A 20,802-nucleotide genomic window follows, 5' to 3' on the forward strand; every position below is an offset into this window, starting at 1 on the left:
ATAGACAAAGTAACCTGAAAAACATCTCCTCAATCTAATTCGCAGTGCTCTTTCACAGTAAATGTCAAGGATGATCCAAAAGCTTTGCAGAAAGTATTACTGAAGTGCCATAACACCTCCACCTCTCTGCAAAATCAAATGGAGAGAAAAGAGCGGTGAGGAGTTGATGGGTGGATCAGTGAGGAAGAAGAAGCGATAAATAAAAGCCCTATTAAAGCTACAATTTTGATGACTTCTGATCATATATTTTTCTTGTCACCCGTGCATGCGTTCTTGTTTGCATAGCATTTAGAAGACTGCGATAAATGAGAAGCCCTCTGTGGTGTATGGTGTGTTATTTTATCTACAAAAACAAATCTGTCAGCTCCTGTTTTCTATTTGTAGCAATTTATCTAGACAAAAGCAGACAGTGCAGGCAAACTCACTTATAGTTCAGAGGACCTTGGCGGGCTGCATAGCAAAGACTCAACTCGAGTCAAATTGAAGCAATCGAAATGAGAGTTTTTGAGGTCAGGATACGCCTTCAATCAGGCAGCTTCCACACATATAATCTCTCCAAATATGCAGATAATGCGCGTCGTGTCCACCGCGGTCATTGCCTCGTCAAGGAGAGTTGAGGAATCACTGGCACAGCAACAATAGTATGCCATGCAACCTTATCATACCCTGTCATCTTGCTTTTCTTCTCCCTCTCTTTTTCTATCCATGGCAGCAGTTCATTTTTGCCCTTTCAATTCCCTGGCACGAAAAGTTCACCATTCACATCATCCTTCTGAATGGTTTCCAGGGAGAAGATCTCCAGAGACACACTTCAACAAAAGGGTCTCACCACACCTCCAAAATGTGTGTGACAGCAACCAAATTACAGACTTGTAATTACAGAGGGACCTGTTTGTATCACAATGGAAGAAATGGATGGACTACATTAAAAAACGCAGGCCAGTTTTTGCTTTCAATTTAGATTTTGACTTTGTTAACTACTAGAAGACTAGAGGAAATATTAGTTATATTAATGGAAACAAAAACACACTCCGTACATTTTTTTATTTATTTATTTTTCTTTCCTTTTTCTTTTTCCTTATGTATCTTTTATTTATTTATTTATTGTTTCCTGTTTTGCGTCTTTGTCTTTTCTTTTTTCTTTTTCTTCTTTCATTCTTTTTTTATGGATATTTTAGTTGTTTAAATATAGGAAAAAAAAGAAAAATACATGTAGTGATAAATTGCTGAAGTTGATGGTATTGTATAGTGATTCCAAAATGTCAATTAAAAAAAAAATTACAGACTTGCACTTGCTTCTTCCGACTGATGACGTTGCAGTATATAGAAATATCTCATTCAGTTCAATAGTTCAATAATGGCAGTGAAGGTATTTCTGCAGAATATTATGCTATCACCATTTAAACGATGGATGCAGCCATGATGTTTGTTAACAATGTGTTAGTTTTGTGACGATGAGAGTTTTTGACATCACCATGTTCCTCTTTTCAAATAGCACATGAGGGGTGAGGAGTGAAGGAAGTGGAATCTGACTGCAAAATCGAAGAATAAACACTGGTTTGTGACATGTCAATCACAAGCTAAGCCTGCCCTAAAATCCATCCTACATGACCGTCTTCGTGACTGGAACAGAGTCATAATGTCCACATGGAGCAATGTTTTGGCTTGGAAAACTAGAAATTAGGTTTTTTTTTAATGCATTTCTCCACAGCTGGACTTCAAATAGAAGAGTTGACCCCTTTTGGCAGTTGAAAAACTGCAGGTGCAAGGTTTTTTTCTGTATCAGAAGCTACATCCACCTTATACACAGAAAAAGTCATCTTCAAGAAGTCTGCAACACGGCGAGACTCCCACCTCTGGGAAACATAAGCAAACCCTGACTTGTTATTTGAGTGAACGTGCAGATACTGGCTCACTGTTTTCATAAACTGTGTTGTGATGCGATGAGACTTGCACAGCCTCCACGCTCAGGATTGAGGCATATATGATGCTAAAAGTAAACAATTTTTATCTATTTATTTTTTAAATCAGGTTTTATATCCCGCTCCACATTGTAATTAGAGTTATGGTCATTTCCACATTAATTTAGCAGACATATTCACAGTAAACAAGTTGAAAACACTGCCACAGCTGTCAGAGGCACAGAGGCAGTTAAAAAAAAATAAAACAAAATTAAAAAGTCGTTAAATGGTCAACTTTTATTTGTAAGACCAAACACTTTGAGATGTTTCAAATTTACCCTGCCTGCCTACTCAATCCTCTGGCACTTAAAGCTCCATCTGTGTCACAAACTCCCTCTCCTCCTCTGTCTCACGTACACACACGAACACAATCGCATACAAATAACTGCTTTTATCCTCCCAAAAGATGCTTTGTCTCCGCAGCACGTTCTCCCACTATCTGACACCTCCCACAGTGTTCACTTCTTAAACAAACTCCACATGATACTTTAGGCTGTTTCCATGCTACTGTTGCTATGGATGTCAGTCAACACCCTCCACACACACACACACATACACACCTTCCCTGCCATCAAATAACCAGCTTATTTGTACTACTGGTCTGCCACTGAAAAGTGTGTTAAGCAGATTAAAACGTTGAGGACTTAGCTGCGCTGGCATGTCAGCAGCCCAGCTACGGGATTCTTCTGATTCATGACTGCCGCTAACAAAGTGAAACGAAGGTCTCAAACATGCTAGGACACTTACCAAAATAGACCAATTACTCAGTTGTTTCAGATTTTCAATTTAGATGGACTCTAAAATAAAAGTTTAAAAGATAAGCACGTCATTTTCTTGGTGGGCTGGGCTCCTCATGACCTTTCTTTCCCCAGTTCTGGCATTATATAGCCTATGAGCTACGTAGATCTTCACAAGGTCATCTTATGGTGCAGTGACAGCTGGTGAGATCTCACCACAGGGTGCCATCTCATCTTGTCCATTTATTTATTTATTTAGGCAGGTGATGATGAGGACAGGAACGACGAGACAGAAAATATCAAAGTGGAGTAAGTAGGTCCTTTATTGTGTTTACGTCATGTTCTAGGTCTAAAGAGCGTAAATTAGCTTTAAAAAGAATCTGATCTTTCAGTTGAAGTTTTCCCATTTCAAAGTCTTAATATGTGAGACTCGTGAGCTTTGGAAAAAAAATAAAATAATAATATCTAAAAAAAAAACCAAACAAACAAGAGAACGTGGTTATAAAAGAAAAGGACAGCTTCAGAGGTAGCAAGAACAGCACAGACTCAGTAAGAAGTGCTTATGAACGTGATGGACTACTTAAATTTAAATCTATTATTGCATTACAAGAACAGGTTGTTGTTCTTGTCGTTGTTTTTTAAATTAATGATTCCTTGATCAACAAGAGGACGTTTTACCTCTGTTTAAATTCTGTGTACAAACCAGGGCTGCTTGACAGCTAATTCCCAGTCAGCAACTTGTTGCCAGACTATGCCGGTTTAAGAGTGGTGTGGGGACTGATGTTTTCACATTTCCCACATCTGTCTCTGTCCATCTGCCACCCACTAGCCTTCCTCCAGATGGCCGCCTCATTTCCCCCTTCCCTTTGCTGTGTAATTTCTATTTAATTAACATGAGTTGTACTACAATAGGCCAGTGGTTTACAAAGAAGCCGTGGTTCTCACTTTACTGTAGAATGAAACATTTCTATGAAAAGAATTTAAGATTGACAGACCACGTGACTTTCGCGCATTGCATGCCGGTAACTCGTGGCAAAACAATCCAAGTACCGCATCAAATGCAAGCATTTGCAGCACCGCAAAACGTCATTCTCCGGTTCCAATACCTTCTTGCTTTTTCTTTGCCCCCCAAAAAAGTTATGTACAAAACGAAGGAGAACAATGCCGGACCGTACAAAGTCAGACTTGATGAAAAGGCAGAGAAAAGATACGAGGAAAAAATCAAAGGAGTGAAAGGGTTAGACCCTTACGAGCACACAGAGTGGACAAAATACGTTAGCGTGCTGCCCAACTTTCACCACGCTCATATTTATAATGATACGGTTCTTGGAGTGAGTGCATACACTCATGAAGTTCAGTAACTTCAGGTCACTGCATCAAGCCCAGGTACACTTTACCGACGGATGGGTACAGGACCATGAAATACACCGTGTAGAACGAAAGACCATGGTACGTATCATAAGTTTACGAGTCTCACAAATCGTCTTCATAAATACACATTCATTAACCGTTTACTAATAGGACCTTTGAGCTCAACGGTAATTAATTAGTAGTGGAAATAATTTCTGGTTCGCATTACAGAAACGTAGCAGTGACAATAATATTGTACGCTGTAATCGTACTGGGCAATTAGTGATAGCATAGCGCCACAATTTCTGTTCAGCGCCAGACTTGCTTGTAACCTATATCACTATGTTAAGAAAAATGACGTATTAACTACTACAAAACACTGACCTTTGTGGAAATGCTTGGAGCAGACTAACCTGTGAGCCGGATGTTCTGGGACGTTATATTTGGTCTTTGAATGGCTGCAATCCAGGCCACCTGTCGCCTCTTTTTACTTCAGAAACATGGCTCGAATAATTTCTCTTCAACGACGTAATCGATAAAAAAAAAACGATCTCTTTACCCGTCGGCTTCATGGCTGTCATGCGACCGGCTATTGCAGTTAATAATACAACCGCTTCTTGACAGTTTTTTGTGTTTCTTTTTATCGCTGTGTAACTGATTTCAATTGAAAGCCTGCGTGCGCTACTACCTCTTGCCACGAGTTCCCAGAATTCTTTGCGGTTTTACCCTTGAATGACGTCACATTTTCAATCTCTATATAGAGCAGGGGTACTATACATTATGCATAACATGAATAGTAATTTATTAAAACCTGTTTTCTGGAATGAAATTAAGAATGCTGCTAGCTCGGGTTAGCATTGAAAATGGAAAGGTCAGAAGCTTGGAAAAACAAGAAGCTTGTTAAGAGACCAGAAGCAACAAAAAGTGTTGCTGAGACAACAACAGGGTGCAAATGCAATTGCCATTACCAGAACATCTGCACACATCATCCTTCTTCACACTTGGTCTTAGCGCTACCTTGCAGTGGTAACCCGCCACATCGCCCACGCATGTCAGTGAATCAGCTATTGTTAGCCTTCCAATCAAATAAAGCCAATATCTCACACAATTACAAAAGTAGTTAGGAAAATAAATGTCAAATAATTGTCTGCTGAGTGGTCTTTTAATCTCTTTCTTTCACTGTAGGAGCCACAAGGGGGCACTAGTATCACCACAGCACTAAAATATTTGCTCAATTGATTTTGCATGAGTGCCACATTTTGTTAATCACCTGCACTTATTGAACAGCTACACTGAGAGAACTTCAAAGCACAAACCATGAAAGCACAAAACAAAGTTGCAAGATAAGGCACATATCAGATTCACAAGCAGCCAACTGAGATGGTTTGCATCATTTATAACTTAATATAACCAGACAGTGTATTCAGTCAGCAAAGAGAGCTATGTAGCTCTTCTTTTCATCATTATGTCTTTGCGACACTCACACAGCATCATAACCTGAAGGCTGAATCTTCTTTGCTACATTAGTACAAAGAAGATTAGGACTCTCAAAAACATGGCAACACTTAAAGTGAGCCCAGGAGAGCCAAGACAAAATAAAAAGTGCATCTTATTTATGAATATAAAATAAAATAAAACACATCAAATGAGACGTTTTATGCAAAGCAGGAGAAAGACTGACCACCTTTAGCAAAAAAGTTGCAAAAAAATCACATAATCACTCAAAACTTGAAATGTTTAAGAAGGTAATCAAAGCTTTTACTCTCTCATTGAGTTTTGGATCCAAACAGCTACCAGTATAAAACTGAACGTGTTTCCAATCAATGTGAAAAATACAACTATTTGCATTTAATCGTTAAGTGTCTGTCTTTAACTGTAAAAATAGTTTGAAGAGGCAAACAGCACTAACCTGACGTCTGATCTTATTTTTAATATTTTGAGTGTTTGTGCAATGGAGCAGAAAACACAAAGAAGTTTGTGAGACAGAGACTTTTGTTCTAAAGTACTGCTTAAAAAAGGGGGGGGGAAGTAATCGAAACACACTGTTTCCACAGGAACTGTGAAAGCTTGCCCTCTTTTATGACCTCTGCCTCAGAAGCATTATTATTCTTGACTTAATTTTAATGAGAATCCAACACAAGCAGAAGATGAAGCATTAAAAAAATAAGCCTGAAATACTGCCCGGCTAACAGAACTGTGATGTGGAGCTATTTGGTGAACATTTACTCTTTTCCAAAAGAATTTAATGAAGCAGTGAAGCTGTTAGTAACAGTGGTATCAAAAACTATTTGTATGGTTAAACTCCATAACCTCTTATGAAGATACTTTTGAAATTTAAAAAAGGAAAATGTGAACATATAAAAAGAAATCGAGCACTTTCAGTGCAAGTGATTAAACCTTAACCTAAAAGTGGAATTTCTAACTTTTATCATAAAACTTTACTAAAAAAGCAACAAAATTTTAGGAAATAATTAGTTTTATGGAAAAGTTGACCTCTGACCTTGACTTTGAGTTCAAGGTCACTGACATTGGAACATGTCAGAGGTTTTTAGTAGATGCACCTATGGTATGAATTCCAACATCCTGTCATGATTAGGCTGTGTGGCAGGCAGGAGAGGACCCAAACGCAAACTCACAGGGACACGGGGAATAAACTCAGAAAGCACAGCTTTATTGCTGGAAAGACAGATCACGAGTAATACAAAACTAAACTGGGAAAAACTAAATATAAAGCTCACCAAGAAACACAGGGAGAATCACACACAGCATGAGGGAGAACGCGACACAGAACTGAAGGAGACGCAGACATAAATACACAGAGGGTTAATGAGGGAAGTGGGAGCACACGGGGAACACAGGTGACACTGATAATCATAACAAGACACAGCAGGACGGGAGACTGTCAAAGTAAAACAGGAAGTACACAGAGGTTCAGACAGGAGGAGAGAGAGCACCGACATAACGGCCTGGGGAAAACATGGAATAAAACACAAGGAGGGGAAAACAAGGGTTTACAGATACACAGAGGGGCACACAGGGAGTAACCAAATAAGGAACATATTAACTAAACAACCTAGGAACCAAGGCATAAATAAAGAACAAAATACAAAACACACGAAAACTAAGAATACTGGGCCAACATGGCCCAGGACCATGACACATCCTATGTTGCCCTGTTCTTGAGTTAAGCAGAGTGGCCACCCACCTACCAGGATGGTGACAAAACTCCACCGCCAACTGATGCCTTATGCTTCCCGGTAAGTAAGCTTCACAGAGCGTCCCAAGTTGCTCAGCTAAAGTTAGTTTCTTGAAATTTTATTTATTGCCATGAAATTTCAGCTATGAATGTCTTTTTTTTGTTTGTTTTGTTTTTTTGGTGGAAACAAGCTTCCATAAAAAAAACTTTTGTAAAAGCATCTACCACAGTTAGCAATGCTAAGCAGTTAGCCGTACCTTTTTAGTTCTGTGAGGCACACTATCACACTGAAAGACTCACAGGCCCATGAATGAAACAGCTAATGCAAAATTTGCTTAAATTCTTGCCAAGCAACCACAGGAGATAACCTGAGAGGATTTTTTTAATTGCCTAGCACACACCTCCTGCCTTGATTCAGATTCCTCGCACACGTCGCCTCCCCAGTGACCAGACTGCTGACTGAAGGCCCGGAGGCCTGGATGCTGGAGCCAGTCATGATCACATATCTTATCCGGCAGATTATCATGCAGGTTATTTGTTGGGTGATTTCTATGCAAAAGCAGTGTTGGGCACAGGCAGACCCTGAGAGACCAGCAGCAAAATAACAATTAAAAAAAAGCCTGGAGGGAAATAGCAGCAGGAATAGCTGTAGAGAATTACCAGATGCAACTTTTTTTATAACCCATTGTGAAATACAGTCAACTAGTATGAGTGCAGAGAGAGAGAACGGCACAGCACGAACCATTAAATGAAAAGAATAAAACAGCGAGGTTTCAAGTGAGGACTGCGAACTACGCGGTTAGGATGGTAGAAGCTGAACGAGACAAATTAAAACATGAAGCATAGAGATGGGAATGTCAAAATCTGCATCTGTTTCTCTTACAAACACGTGAAGAACTTGATTTGTTCGCATGAATGTTGTATGCAAGCAGGACATTTTTACAGTGATGTAAGTTCGGTTGCACCGACCGAGGCTGCGTGATCGACCTGTGTTTGCTTTTACATCAACGCTTAAAATTACGGGAAAAAAAATAGGAAATAAAATCTTAACTTACAACATTATGTACCAGTTTTGTGTGAAAAAATGATTTGCTAGAAGCTGGGATATATACAGAGTATATACAGACGACAGAGTGACTCATGGAAAAATGTAGTAGGTCTTTTGCACTAAAACAGTTTCCTGCTGTGACCAAAGCTGCCAGGTTTCCATTTAAAAAGCTATCTGATGTTTGGTGTAACTTTCTTTTTCTTTTTTTCTATTTCTTAACATCAAATAAATCTCCAGAAACACATAGTAAGCACCAATGTGTCCCATCAGAGCAGCTAAAGACCCATAAGAAAAAGAGTCAAATGAGCTCTGGGAGCTTTTGATGTCTTGCTCCGGGGGCAAGGGTGATCAAGGGAGGGGGGTAATATCTGTTTTACAGACAGTATGGTCCCACTGTGGCATGAGATGAGGCTCATTACAACCAAAGCATGATAGTGACGGTACAAGCTGAGAGGCTTTGACACTACCATCCCATCTCAAATAGCCATATCTCCTCATATATTCTCACACGGTTCACATATTAAAATACACAGAAGCTACGCTCAAACAGAGATCACACAGATATTGGAAACCTGAGAAAAAAACCATCCCCGTGGACCTTTAAAAGAGATGTGGGACTTCTCTAGCCTTACCGAGCAGACGGTCTCTATGATCCACAGATGGCTTCATGAACTGCAGGGCATTCGCATGGCAATAAAGAAAGACCCAAATTGAGAGAAACAGTGTATCACACACTTAATCTGTACAGACTTCTGCATAGGGAAATTTAAGCGATAGCTCCAAACCTAATTTGGTGTGAAATTTGTCCAAAGTGGCTGTGAAAAACTGGGCTAGATACAAAGTAACAACTCCAACTGTATCAAGTCTTTTTCTGTGAAAGAGGAGAGAAGCTTGTACCGAACCATTTGCACCAAATCCAGCATGAATGCATAATTTAACATATGGTGATGAAGTCACCAAACATATGCACATTAAAAAAGTGGCTGCAGCAATCTTTAAAGTGCAGGCTTAAAGTGCATCGATGAGTATAAACACCCAATATGCAGCTTTATTTGTAGAAAGGCATCGGTGGATACTGCTCAGACATGTTTTTGGTGCTGGTGCAGGTGTGATCAATAATATTAATTAGCAGCTGCACTTTAATTAACGTAGTTTCTGGGTTCTGACTGCGTGCCTGCTGGCTCTCTCTGCAATTATATAATGAGAATTTATAAAGCTGAGCAGAAGCTGTAGTTTGAACCTGCTACAGCCAGACAACATAACACGCTGCACTCACTTTTTTAGCCATACGCATAAACATAAGCATGCATGTTTCACTAACATAAATACGTACAGATCCAGAAGAAAGGACGTTAAAAAAGTTAGCATAATTTTTGGACTTTGGCTCGCTATATTTTGCGCTTCACTTGACACTGTGTTGCAAATGACTGAGATCACATCATGAAGGGATTGCTCAAACAGTTGTTTTCATACTAGCATGAGGCTGAATTATCATCACTTTTATAGCCCTCTTACTCAAAGCGGCATTACCCAAGGCCAAAATCGTGAGATGTTGCTCTTAGCTTACTTTTTATATCCTCTGTTATTTTTTAACTTCTACTGCACTTTTTTTTCTATATCTTTTACTTGGCCTGTGTTTGTCTTTTATACATATATGATATTGTACAGGACTTTGGTTAGCCCTTTATAAATAAGTGATGTTTAAATAAAGCGTATGGTATGGTATGGCCTTAGCTTGAAGTATGATGGTTAAGCATGTTCCTTTGTGTTATGGAAGTCTTTGTAATGACAGTAGACTGACAAATGTGGAAACTGTGGAGAATTAATGTTTATATTAAACATGTTTCTCATAATCTATCTATTTTTAGATGGATGTCAACTTTTTTAGAATATACTTCTCTGTATAAAGAGCATGCATCATAATGAGTTTGAGACCGCTGGTGTAGATCACAAATCATATGTGGGCGTGGCCTGAACTGAACCTAAAGAGTCAGTAACTTCTTCTTCTTCTTTGTTAAATGAAACTGTTGCCAGCAAATTAAAAATCAGAAATATCTCATTTTTAAAAAGTATGTTATATTTAGTTTTGTACCAACCTAACTACCAAATTTACAGTCTCACCTCTAAAGCAATCCTAAAAAAATCATTTTTTAAAAGCCATTTTTACCCCTCGGCTGTAAAAGGTTGACGGGGTATTGTTGTCAGCCGGCCAGGCGGGCAGATGGTCGGTGGGTGGTGTGGACAAGTTTGTGAATCCGATAACTTGAGAATTAAACAATGTAGGATTTTCAACTTTATACCAAAGGTGCATCTTCTAGGAGACTGTGGGGTAGCACAGGCTCGCGTCAGTATTTTTAGAAATACTTTTGAAAGATATGAGATTCAAAATGTGTTCCTTTATTGTTTTTTTGTTTTGTTTTATTTCTTACAGTTTTATATGAATAAAAGCAACACAGTGGTGAGGTGGTTATCACTGTTGGCTCACAGTAAGAAGTATTCAGATCCACTGATCACCTGGGGTCTTTCTGGTGTGGAGTTTGCACGAGTGGGCTCACTAAGTTCTTGCAAACATATCCGTCTTAGGTTAACTCATGATTCTGAACTGGCCATAGGTTTGAATTTTGGCATGAATGGGTGTCTGTCTTTCTGTGTTTGGGTGTAGCCTGCCTTTCACCATGACAGCCCAAATAGCCTCCAGCACATGAACTGGATGAGTTCGATAGATTGATGTGAAGAAAAGGTGGCAGTGATCATTTGTGCAGAAAATTGGAGAAAAATGTCTGAGGATTCTAAGAGCTGTGAAAAAGAACAACAATGTGACCACAAATTGAAAACTGTACCCATGCTAGAAACATATACCAATACATCTAATGTCTCATCTGCATCTGCAAAGGCAATATATTAAATTTAGATTTCTATGCAAAAAAATAAAATAAGAATAATCTAGGCACAGCGTGATGGTTAAACTAAGTCTATGCTGACCGCACCCAAAAAGCCACAGTTTGATTTACAACACGTAACAAAAGGAAGGATCAACTTGTAGTATCATAACGAAATGCACTGTGCTGTTTATGCAGTCAACTTTGAGGTTATACTTAAATACATAACACAACAGAAATGAAAAAGTAATGTAATATCTGGAACAAATTAACTTCTATGGGTAATACGTTAAAAAATAAGCATAAAAGTAACACTCCAAACATTTGGTTACATGCTGAAATAAGAAGTGTTAAAAAAAAAAAGTCTGTAACTTAATAGCATAAGTCATTTTAACTTAAGCAGACTGGAAGGCCTGAGCAGGAATATTACATTTGACAGGCTCATGAAAGCACTTAGACTGAACTTCTTAACCTAAGTTGGCAGAAGATGTCATCTCTTAGTTTGATAAAGGCTTTGCAGCTGGTTGCCTTATTCGCCGTTTTTGTAAGTTTTCCACACTTTTGGTTTTTGGTTTTTTTTTCATTTAGTATGCAGACATTTACTCGAGATTTCAAGAAATACACTTAAATCCACAATGCTGTGGTGAATTTTTTTTTTTAAAAATGCCTCATTCTCCTGGTCTTCCCTGGCCTCTAATCCTCCCGTCTTTCATCCATTCAGAATAATTACAAAATATTGGATGTTAGGTGAGCAATTCTTCATCTGTCACTATTTCTATTCTTCACTGTCTGTCCCACTCATTTAGTTAGTCACACACAGGATCGCTCACTCGCTCTATAAAAAGGCATACAAACACACACCTACAGCAGCCATTATGGATGACTAATGATGTGACACTAGCAGTGTTGCAGTGTAGTATGACACAGTGGTTCATATCCAAGCAACTCAAATCCCAAATGACCAAGAGAAGCTAATGCTGTGCACATGAGATGCAATCAGGAGAATATATAATGGTTTTAATGTTATGAAATAAGCTTTTTCCATATATTCAGATGATCTCTAAGCCCACGTGGAACAAAACTGTATAGCTGCTCACTACCTTTAAGTCCATGTGGCTAAAAAAATAAATAAATAAAAGCTCCATTTCCTTTGAGTTTTTTTGTGTGCAATATTAAATCGTACTGGTTACTGGAGCACAACTGAGAAACTGGAAACAGATCTAGTATCTCCATCTGTGCATATCACTGTCCCCTGCACATCTCCAACTGCAGGAACTGCTGCCAAATCACGCCACAGATTGGCTAAGTGCGATAGTTCGGCTAACCGATGGCTTTAGCTGCTCTCATCCAAATCCATAGACATCAAAGAAGATCTGTATTTCGGAAAATAGTGTGAACCGGACCCTGCATCCCTAAGAATCATATTACCCAGAAGTTTCATCACTGCTGCAGTGACTACGGAGAAGATTTTTCCCACTAGCTTGACAGGTGCTGCCATAAGACGGAGTACACAAGCATCCTGGCACTTTGAAGCGGAACAAGAAGACAAGCAGAAAAATGGAAATAAGAAATGAAGAGTAGAGAACAGTAAGAGTCTGAATTTCAGTGATTCATCTCTGACTATTTTCTAAACTTCCGAGATATTTACAAGCAAGTGCTAATAATTTAATTCTGTCTCCTGGATTATTCATAAATTGTAAAGTAATGCTAATCCGCAGGAATATTGTATTATGCGTAGGCCATTTCCGAAGAGGCTATTAAGATGGAGATTACACTTTGTAGTTGCCATCGTTAATATGTTGTTAATGGATAATTAAGATTTAGCAAACAGTTTGCTGTGAGGAAACAGTAAAATAATAAAGCTATTTAATAACCATCAGTATTGTTACTTGATCCTAAGCTTGTGTAATATAATACAATACAGAATAATGATTTCCAAATGTGATTGTAACTCTATAAAAGAAAAAATCTAATTACTGAGTCCATTATCATTCCCAAATGCTGCGGTCATTCAAACCCATTGGTTTCGCACAGAATCACACAAGCTCTTCTGCAGGTTCACAGCCTTGACAAGTGAGCCACATAAACATTAATATTCATCTACATAATGTTAACAGATTCTCTAATATAGTGTATACATGTGCAGTTCTTTTCCTTTGTCCCATTACACATCTACTGGGTATTCTGGGTTTTTACGGACTGGTCCTTTGGACATTTTGCTAATTATGTGCAGGAAACACAGGCACCTTAATCACCATTAGTCTTTGGTAGACACGACACTGTGGTGCTCCTACAGAAGACTGCCAGTAAAGTTAAAGAAAAAAGTGGCAGCTTTAAGCCATAACCAGTAAGTGATCTTATATGTTTGTGTGATTTAGAGTATGTGTATACAATAAAGTCACTATGAATGCTGCATGTGGTTTCCAAGGTAACAGGTGATGGCAGACTATAAAGCTAAAAAAAACAACTACTCTGTGGCAAAAACAGCAACCTACCTACACGCTAAATGTTTTTTACCATTCAAGAAGTGTAAAAAGTCTGCTGTTACTTGAGTCCCTACTACTAAACTGGTACTATTGATTGGTTAAATTAGTCATACAAATTCCTTTACCCCAATTACCTCCTGATCTCTCACAGGTGCTTAACAGCAGCCTTTCCTGTCCCATTTCCCCTCCCAGCACCCAGATCATCGATTAATCTTTGGGGGAACCAGTAGCGGGGGCCTCGAAACATCTTACCGGTGGCTGCTGAGAGTTGAGCACCCCCCTCTTGGTGGACCCCCCTCTGGAGCTGAGCCTCTTCCACGACTCTGAGAAACGCCCCCTGGTGGTGGGACGTCCTGGCCCAGATGTCCCGGATGCAACAGATGAATCATCCCGGGTGGAGAACGGCCGCTCCCGTCTTAACTCCCTCCGCTCTGCCCACTTCTTCTTGGAAGCCATTAGTGTTAAAAATGTAGTCAACAGATGTGGCAAGTAGGGCAGCCACGCATACTAGAGGAGGCTGTTCTTGATTCAAACTAGTGCCACAGGTGGCATCTTCACTTCATTCTCAACTACCCACTGAACAGCCCCTGTCTCTCTCTGTTGCCCTCTTTTTCCTTAAGTCTTAAGACTGGGTAAATTTCTGACTCCGTCTCCCGGTTAATGTCACTTTTTTCTCTCTCTTCTTCTGATCTGTTGCGCAACAGATCTTCACCTGCACGGCTTCACTCCTGTGCTCTTCTTTCTCTTCTCTGTGTCTTTCCTCTGGCAGGGAGCGAGAGTCAGAGAGGAAGGTGGTGAAGCAGAAGGTGCTGCCTGCACCCTGTTGCATGTGCTGTTACTGTGGCTCAGCCGTTGATGCCGTTTTCCCTCCTCGCAGGGAGAGAGAGAGAGAGTGAAAAATAGGGAAACAAGGCAATAGAAGGAGAGAGGGAGAGAGAAAGGGAGAGGGAGGAGGAGGGGGTCAGGGAGTACAATATTCAGATCCGGGTGAAAGAGATGAAATAACAACAAGGAGGAGAGGTGGGGAGAGGAGATGACAGCTAGGCAGGTGGAGAGGTTAAAAGAAAAGGCTACCACACAAGGAAAAACGAAGAGACAAGTAAGAGTCTCAGGAGTGCAGGGTTCCTGTTGAGCATTGCGCAGAGCTGCTTAAAGCTGACTGAGAGGCACAGAAACAGACACCCTGTTCAGTAAGTCACTCTCTTACTGTGAACACTGTGCTTTGAATACCCACAGCTACTAAAACCTCCATTCCCTCCCTCTCCTGCTTGTCTTGCTTCCCCGATCTTTCATTCAGCTTGTCACTCTCTCCTCTGTGTGTGGCGCATGTGTGTGTCCCCCGCTTCTTCTTCTCTTTTGGTACTTTATGCACATGGTTTACAGTTCATGGCGCAGCCTTGGCTTCTTTGTTGTAGAACAAAAAGTGTCGCCAAATAAAGCCAAGAGTCATGGTCTCCTTCTTCTTCTTCTCCATCATCATCATCATCCTCCTCCACTCTCACAATTCTCACTCAAAGGCTTCAGAAGTGTTAAAAGACATGCCACGCTGTGGAGTTGACAGACGGTAAGGATTTGAGTCCATTTTTCCAGTGCAGTAGTGAATAAACAGCATGACAGCAAGTCTAAAATGCCACAAACTAGATTGTGGCAAAAGGAGAAGAGCACAAAATTATTCTGGGACAAAAAATAATATGAGAGATATAGAGAGAGACGGGAAGAGAGGGATTAAGTAAGATAACGGGATGGAAACGGGGGGATGCACAGTAAAAAGAGGTGACAGTGTCTGAACACCAGGGACATTGTTGCAGTCGCTCCCAGCAACCGCTCACCACCTGGGAGGACGCTCCGGCGTTTACGCGTGCGAGCAAGAGATAGAGAGTCTTACTGAGAAGTAAGAGACAGCAAGGCAGAGAGCCCCTGAAGGATGAAAGGAGGTACAGGGAGCAAGTGAGTGGGAGAGCAGAAGAAGGAGTGAGACCGAGAGACTTTTGGAGCAAAAAACACACCATCACCAGTTCAGGTCAAACAAATGATGACAACAAAAGGATATTAAAGCCAGCCCTCAATGTTATTGGTGAACAACTCAAAGCCACGCGGTGTACATTTTGACAGTTATGACATGTTTGATCAGAAAAGCTAAAAGGAAATGTCAGAGTGTACGTGCTAGATTGTTAGAGTATACCATTGATTCAGTCTTATCAAACAACAAAAAGTTGTTGCACTTCTATAGCTTAAACAATTTGTCAATCAATTTGAAAGTTGCAAGAAAACAAAAAGGCATTCAAGCAGAAATGTCAAAGCCTTCACAGGTCCCAGCTTCTCCTCTTTTATCTATCTACATACATACATAAATCTAACTGGTTTTTATGTTTTATAAAGAGTTTTATGTTATGAATCCGTTTTTGATCATTCAAACTATTAGAGAAAATGACCTGTAGGCTCTCACCAAGAATTTGTATATTATATTGAAAGCTGTGCATAAAACACTAATGTGCTTTCTTTCAGATCATAAGGAAAATATTTAATAATATTTAGCTCACAGTAAAACACAGCAGGCCGCTTGTTTCAGTGTTAGACTGAATTCAGCTACACAAACGTCTCTTAACAATTTGATGATTCTGTGTAAATGCACTAAAGTTACGCACACTTAACTAACTTTATTTAGTTAAGCTTTCACATTTCAAAAGTCAACTAAATTAACTTCAGTTTGTTAATTTAATAGTGTTTAGTATTATCTGAAGCAAACTATGACACCAGACATATAAAATTCACTATCAGTGAGTCAGTTAAAGCTAATTTTCACATCATTTTGAAAGGAGGATCACAAGGAGCGGTTGGTATAGATAAAGCTAACAAATATGAACGAGTAACCTGCTTAATATAAGTAGTATAATGCATTTTTAAAAAGTTCTTGGTTGTCTGCTAGCTGCTGTCTTTGTTTGTATACATAATTTTATCCCAGAGTCAAAACTGACCAAAGTTTCAGCCATGAAAAGTCCAAAGCCTAGTATTTATTTATTTATTTATTTATTTATTTATTGCATTGCTTTTATCTAACCTAACTCAAGAAAAACCAAATATCTAAGCTACATCAGTCCTACTTGCCACTGAGATTTGTCTGCTTTTTACTGGTTTCAAATGAATGCAAGCTTTGGAAAAATTAATATGACGGGTAATGTAAACATACTGCATAATATATGCAAATATTGATTTATGGAAATGTTATTCCAGGTTATGCAAAAATATATGATATGTAAATGTCTGTTTTAGTGGGATGTATGAATAAAAGATGACTGGAAATGGTGACCTTTTTCTCCTAAAGCAGTGAAAAAACATATTACTTTTAGTTTATAAAGAAAAAAATAAATGTTGTATTTTGTGCAATGAAAAACAATGGAACCTTGCTTTGCTAAGGTAAAAGCACACACACACACACACACAAACACACACACACGCCCTGTCTTTAAAGAAAGAAAGGGTCGTAGGCATGTTTTGTATAAACACACTAGATTCATCTGAAATTGAGAGAAGTTGAGTGGATTTAACAATTTCTACTAGCCTACTAGCCTAGCTCACATCAGCCTATTTCCCCTCCTCCAAAAGTCAGCATTTCAAAATTTAAAAAGCACAGAGTGCCTTCAATTCAAACTATGTAATGTGTTGCAATGTAATACAGAGTAATCACAGAGTTGGCTTTACTTGTGCTTCAGGGGTTCACCAGTTATTGACCGATAAGAAGGGGAAAAAACATTATGTCTCCTTTTCCCTGCACACTTTTTAAAATACTTTTTAAAATCAACTGATTTCAGTTCTTGTGCAGCCTGCAAGAAAACTGTTGGAGCAGTCTATAACTTTTGATGGGGCAGAGACATGGACATTACATTTATTATTATTGCATGAATGGAAAAGATCATAACGGTAAAGTTATGACCTGGACAGAAACTGTTCTTCATGCTCCAGTCACACTCGGGAAAGTAGTGGTTGAAGATCCTGGCTCAAAAAAAAAAAAAAAATACTGCAACCACGTGTAATGAACTTGAAAAAGTTCATTACACCTGCTCTGAGGGTAAGGATCGGGTTTGTGAGCACCTGTAGTCAGCTTCCATCTTCAAAGCGACTTTGGTTCTTCAAGACAGCCATTAAACAACAATAAGATAGAGACAGCCTGCTATCAGTTGTAAATTTATTGTCATCTACATGAGCAGAAATTCAAACAGAAATTCATATTAATTACTTGCATTCACAGTCCAGCTGTAACCTTGCAGATTAGAGGTTAGAGAAGGATAGAGGAACACAAATTCCTCGATAAACAATGACGTAGTTGCTGCAGGAAAGCAATTTAACTGTAAAATGCCATAGGGACTCAGCAACCTAGTTTTTAAACAGGTATCCAACCAGAAGGGAACCAGCTGAATCGATTTATCAATTAGACAATTATTGACAAGCTTTCCCAAATGTGTCTGAGATTGGATGTGTGTCTTCTTGGCTAAATCTGGGCTAATTTAGCTAGTCTGAATCCAACTGTGATTGTTTGAAGATTGTTTGAAGCCCGCTCTTCGGGCTTATTTTTAACTTTTCGTCAGCTTTCTGTTCTTACTTAAACATTAAAAGAAAGCTCTGTGCAGCCTCATTAAGAGGTGGACTGTGGTCTAATCTTCTTTGTATTGTTAACCAGTAATAGCATGGCAGCGCATTTCAAACCTTGTCAGGGAACAAACTGTTCTCTTCAGAGAATAATAAGTATCATTACTTTCTTAAAAAATAAGAAGTAATTTGTACAACACTCAGTCTTTTGAGTAACATTTGCATTGTGTATCCAGACATAATTTGTTTGCACTCAAGTGTTATAAATTGCTATTGCTAAGATTCGGAGTATGCGAAGCATAAGAAAAAAAAAGGAAAATGCACACTGCACTGTTTTTGGTTGCAATTTCTAGTCAAAAGAAACAAGTGATATTCGTGTTTACTGTGTTCCTAAAAAGAGTAAGAAAATACTCACAAAGACTCACACCTGTGTTCTCGGCACTTCTTTGATGTATATAGTTGATTAAAAGGCATGCTGTTGGTTAGAAGCTACAACTAAAACCAAACAACAATTACAGTTTTACCTCACAAGAAAGCAAAACTAGAAGGTGAAAATCACTCGAAGAAATGTGAATGAAATGTAACCATCTACAGCACAAACAGCCACAAAACTGATCTCAGAGGAACCTGACAGCCTACCAGCTCAGTCAGCTCAGCATCTCTTTGTTTTATTTGGTTTAACATCCAAGATCATACAAACCATTTGACTTTCATTAACCTGGCAGCTTTCTAAACCACGATGGCCTGAGAGAATGAGAAAGGTTTTTTTAATGTACCTTAAGTGTTAACATGCTATATGCAGTGTTGGGAAGGTTACTTTTAAAATGTATTCCATTACAGAATACATGTCCCAAAATGTATTCTGTAACGTATTCCGTTACGTCACTCAATGAGAGTAACGTATTCTGAATACTTTGGATTACTTAATATATTATCATGCTGTTTACAACTACATGAATGTTCTATTGCTGTGATTTATTACTGTTACTGAAGGTCCGCGGCTCCGAACCGTAGTAAAGGGACCTCTGGCTAATACGGTGGGTTCTGTGTCGGGCTCGTAGCCGAAAACTAGCTTTACTTTGTTGTCTGGGTCAACTTTGCTAGCGAGAGACACAGAGAGGCGTTGAAAGGCTGCTCCAACAGAACTTATTGTTTTTGGAGGAAAACACGAACACGGTGTACAGTCGAGTCTTAATAGCTTACTTACAGGTGGGCTCGTCAGGCACTCTTCTTGGCTGCAGTGGTTATTATTATATTTACATGCTTCCAGCTCCCGTTTTTGCTCGATGACAGCTCATACTTTTCCTTTTTCTCCCTCCCTCACTCACAGACACATAACGTGTATGGCAGTCCATTCTCCCAGCAGCACGAACTACACTGCCTATGATGCTACATTCTTTAGAGCTATACCGGTAGCATTCTGCCTATTAGCTTAGCACAACACAACAAAAAGGCCTCTCTCACCCAGGAAACACGCAGAGAGAGAGTGTCACCCTGTAACCATGGCAACCGTAACGCTGCCACCTGGAACAACAGAACATAGCTATCAAACAGAACCCAAACAGGCCTGACCCGCCACAATATGAAACAGGGAAGTACCGCCGTGTAATCCATTTATTTCAACAACGTAACTGTATTCTAAATACCACCTTTTTAAACGGTAACTGTAACGGAATACAGTTACTCATATTTTGTATTTTAAATACGTAACGGCGGTACATGTATTCCGTTACTCCCCAACACTGGCTATATGTGGCACGTCTCCATTCTCGGGATTCCTTTTCACATCTTCTCGTTGCTAAGGTTACTAACCTGACAACTATGATCATGTTCACTCTTCCCATGAAAGGTTACACAGTTGCATCCACATACACACAATCCTTCTGTGTTTTTTCTTGTACAGGAAACTTTACTGATAAGAGTTACTAAGAAATAAATCTTCATATATGGCAGGTGATCACATCTTCTTACACAGCATGAAAATGATTTAACAGCAAAAATTATAAGTGATGTACTAAGTGCCGCAAAAAAAAGAAAGTAAGATATGCAGAGGACAACCTGTGCTTCTTGTTCAGTTCAACTCGTGTCAGACGGATGGGAAAATTTCCCAAAACCAAGTAATTAACAGAGTTGTTTGCCTTATCAAAATGTACCCATCAGTTCGAGGTCATCTCATTAAACAAGCGACATGTTGGAAAGGCTTTTAAAGTCTCCAAGTGGCAGAATACTTTTTTACGGGGTTGAACGTGAAGTGTCAGGCTCAGACTCTAACCAGTTACATAAACAAAAGAGCAAAGCATGCCCTCGCGAGGGGCTACCATTAGCTGAGGGTGTGAAAGAACACTTTGCTCAGTTAGTGTCTGATCTCCTAAACAACTACTAATTGTCAGAGTTTTAAAAAGACATTACTTTCTTGCGTTCAGTCTGTTAATGGCAGAATTACTGTTCCTACAGACATCAATACAATTATTAAAATTGTCCAAGCAGTAGTAGCAGAGCTGCTGAAGTAATGAGCATTTTAAAGGAAATGATCTGGCTTTGAAACACTTACGTTTGAAGAA

General features: G+C 39.3%; 1 protein-coding gene across 1 annotated transcript in view; it reads right to left on the minus strand.

Moving 5' to 3' along the window:
- Positions 1-15,893, minus strand: part of trpm3 (transient receptor potential cation channel, subfamily M, member 3) — a 148,448-nt gene extending 132,555 nt beyond the window's left edge. Inside the window, 1 exon segment of the mRNA XM_085181427.1 lies at positions 13,910-15,893. Coding sequence (XP_085037553.1) covers positions 13,910-14,113 — 204 coding nt within the window. The 5' untranslated portion in view covers positions 14,114-15,893.
- Positions 15,894-20,802: the final 4,909 nt, after the last annotated feature.

Source organism: Neolamprologus multifasciatus, chromosome 12, assembly GCF_963576455.1.
Source record: "Neolamprologus multifasciatus chromosome 12, fNeoMul1.2, whole genome shotgun sequence".
NCBI classification, from domain to species: domain Eukaryota; kingdom Metazoa; phylum Chordata; class Actinopteri; order Cichliformes; family Cichlidae; genus Neolamprologus; species Neolamprologus multifasciatus.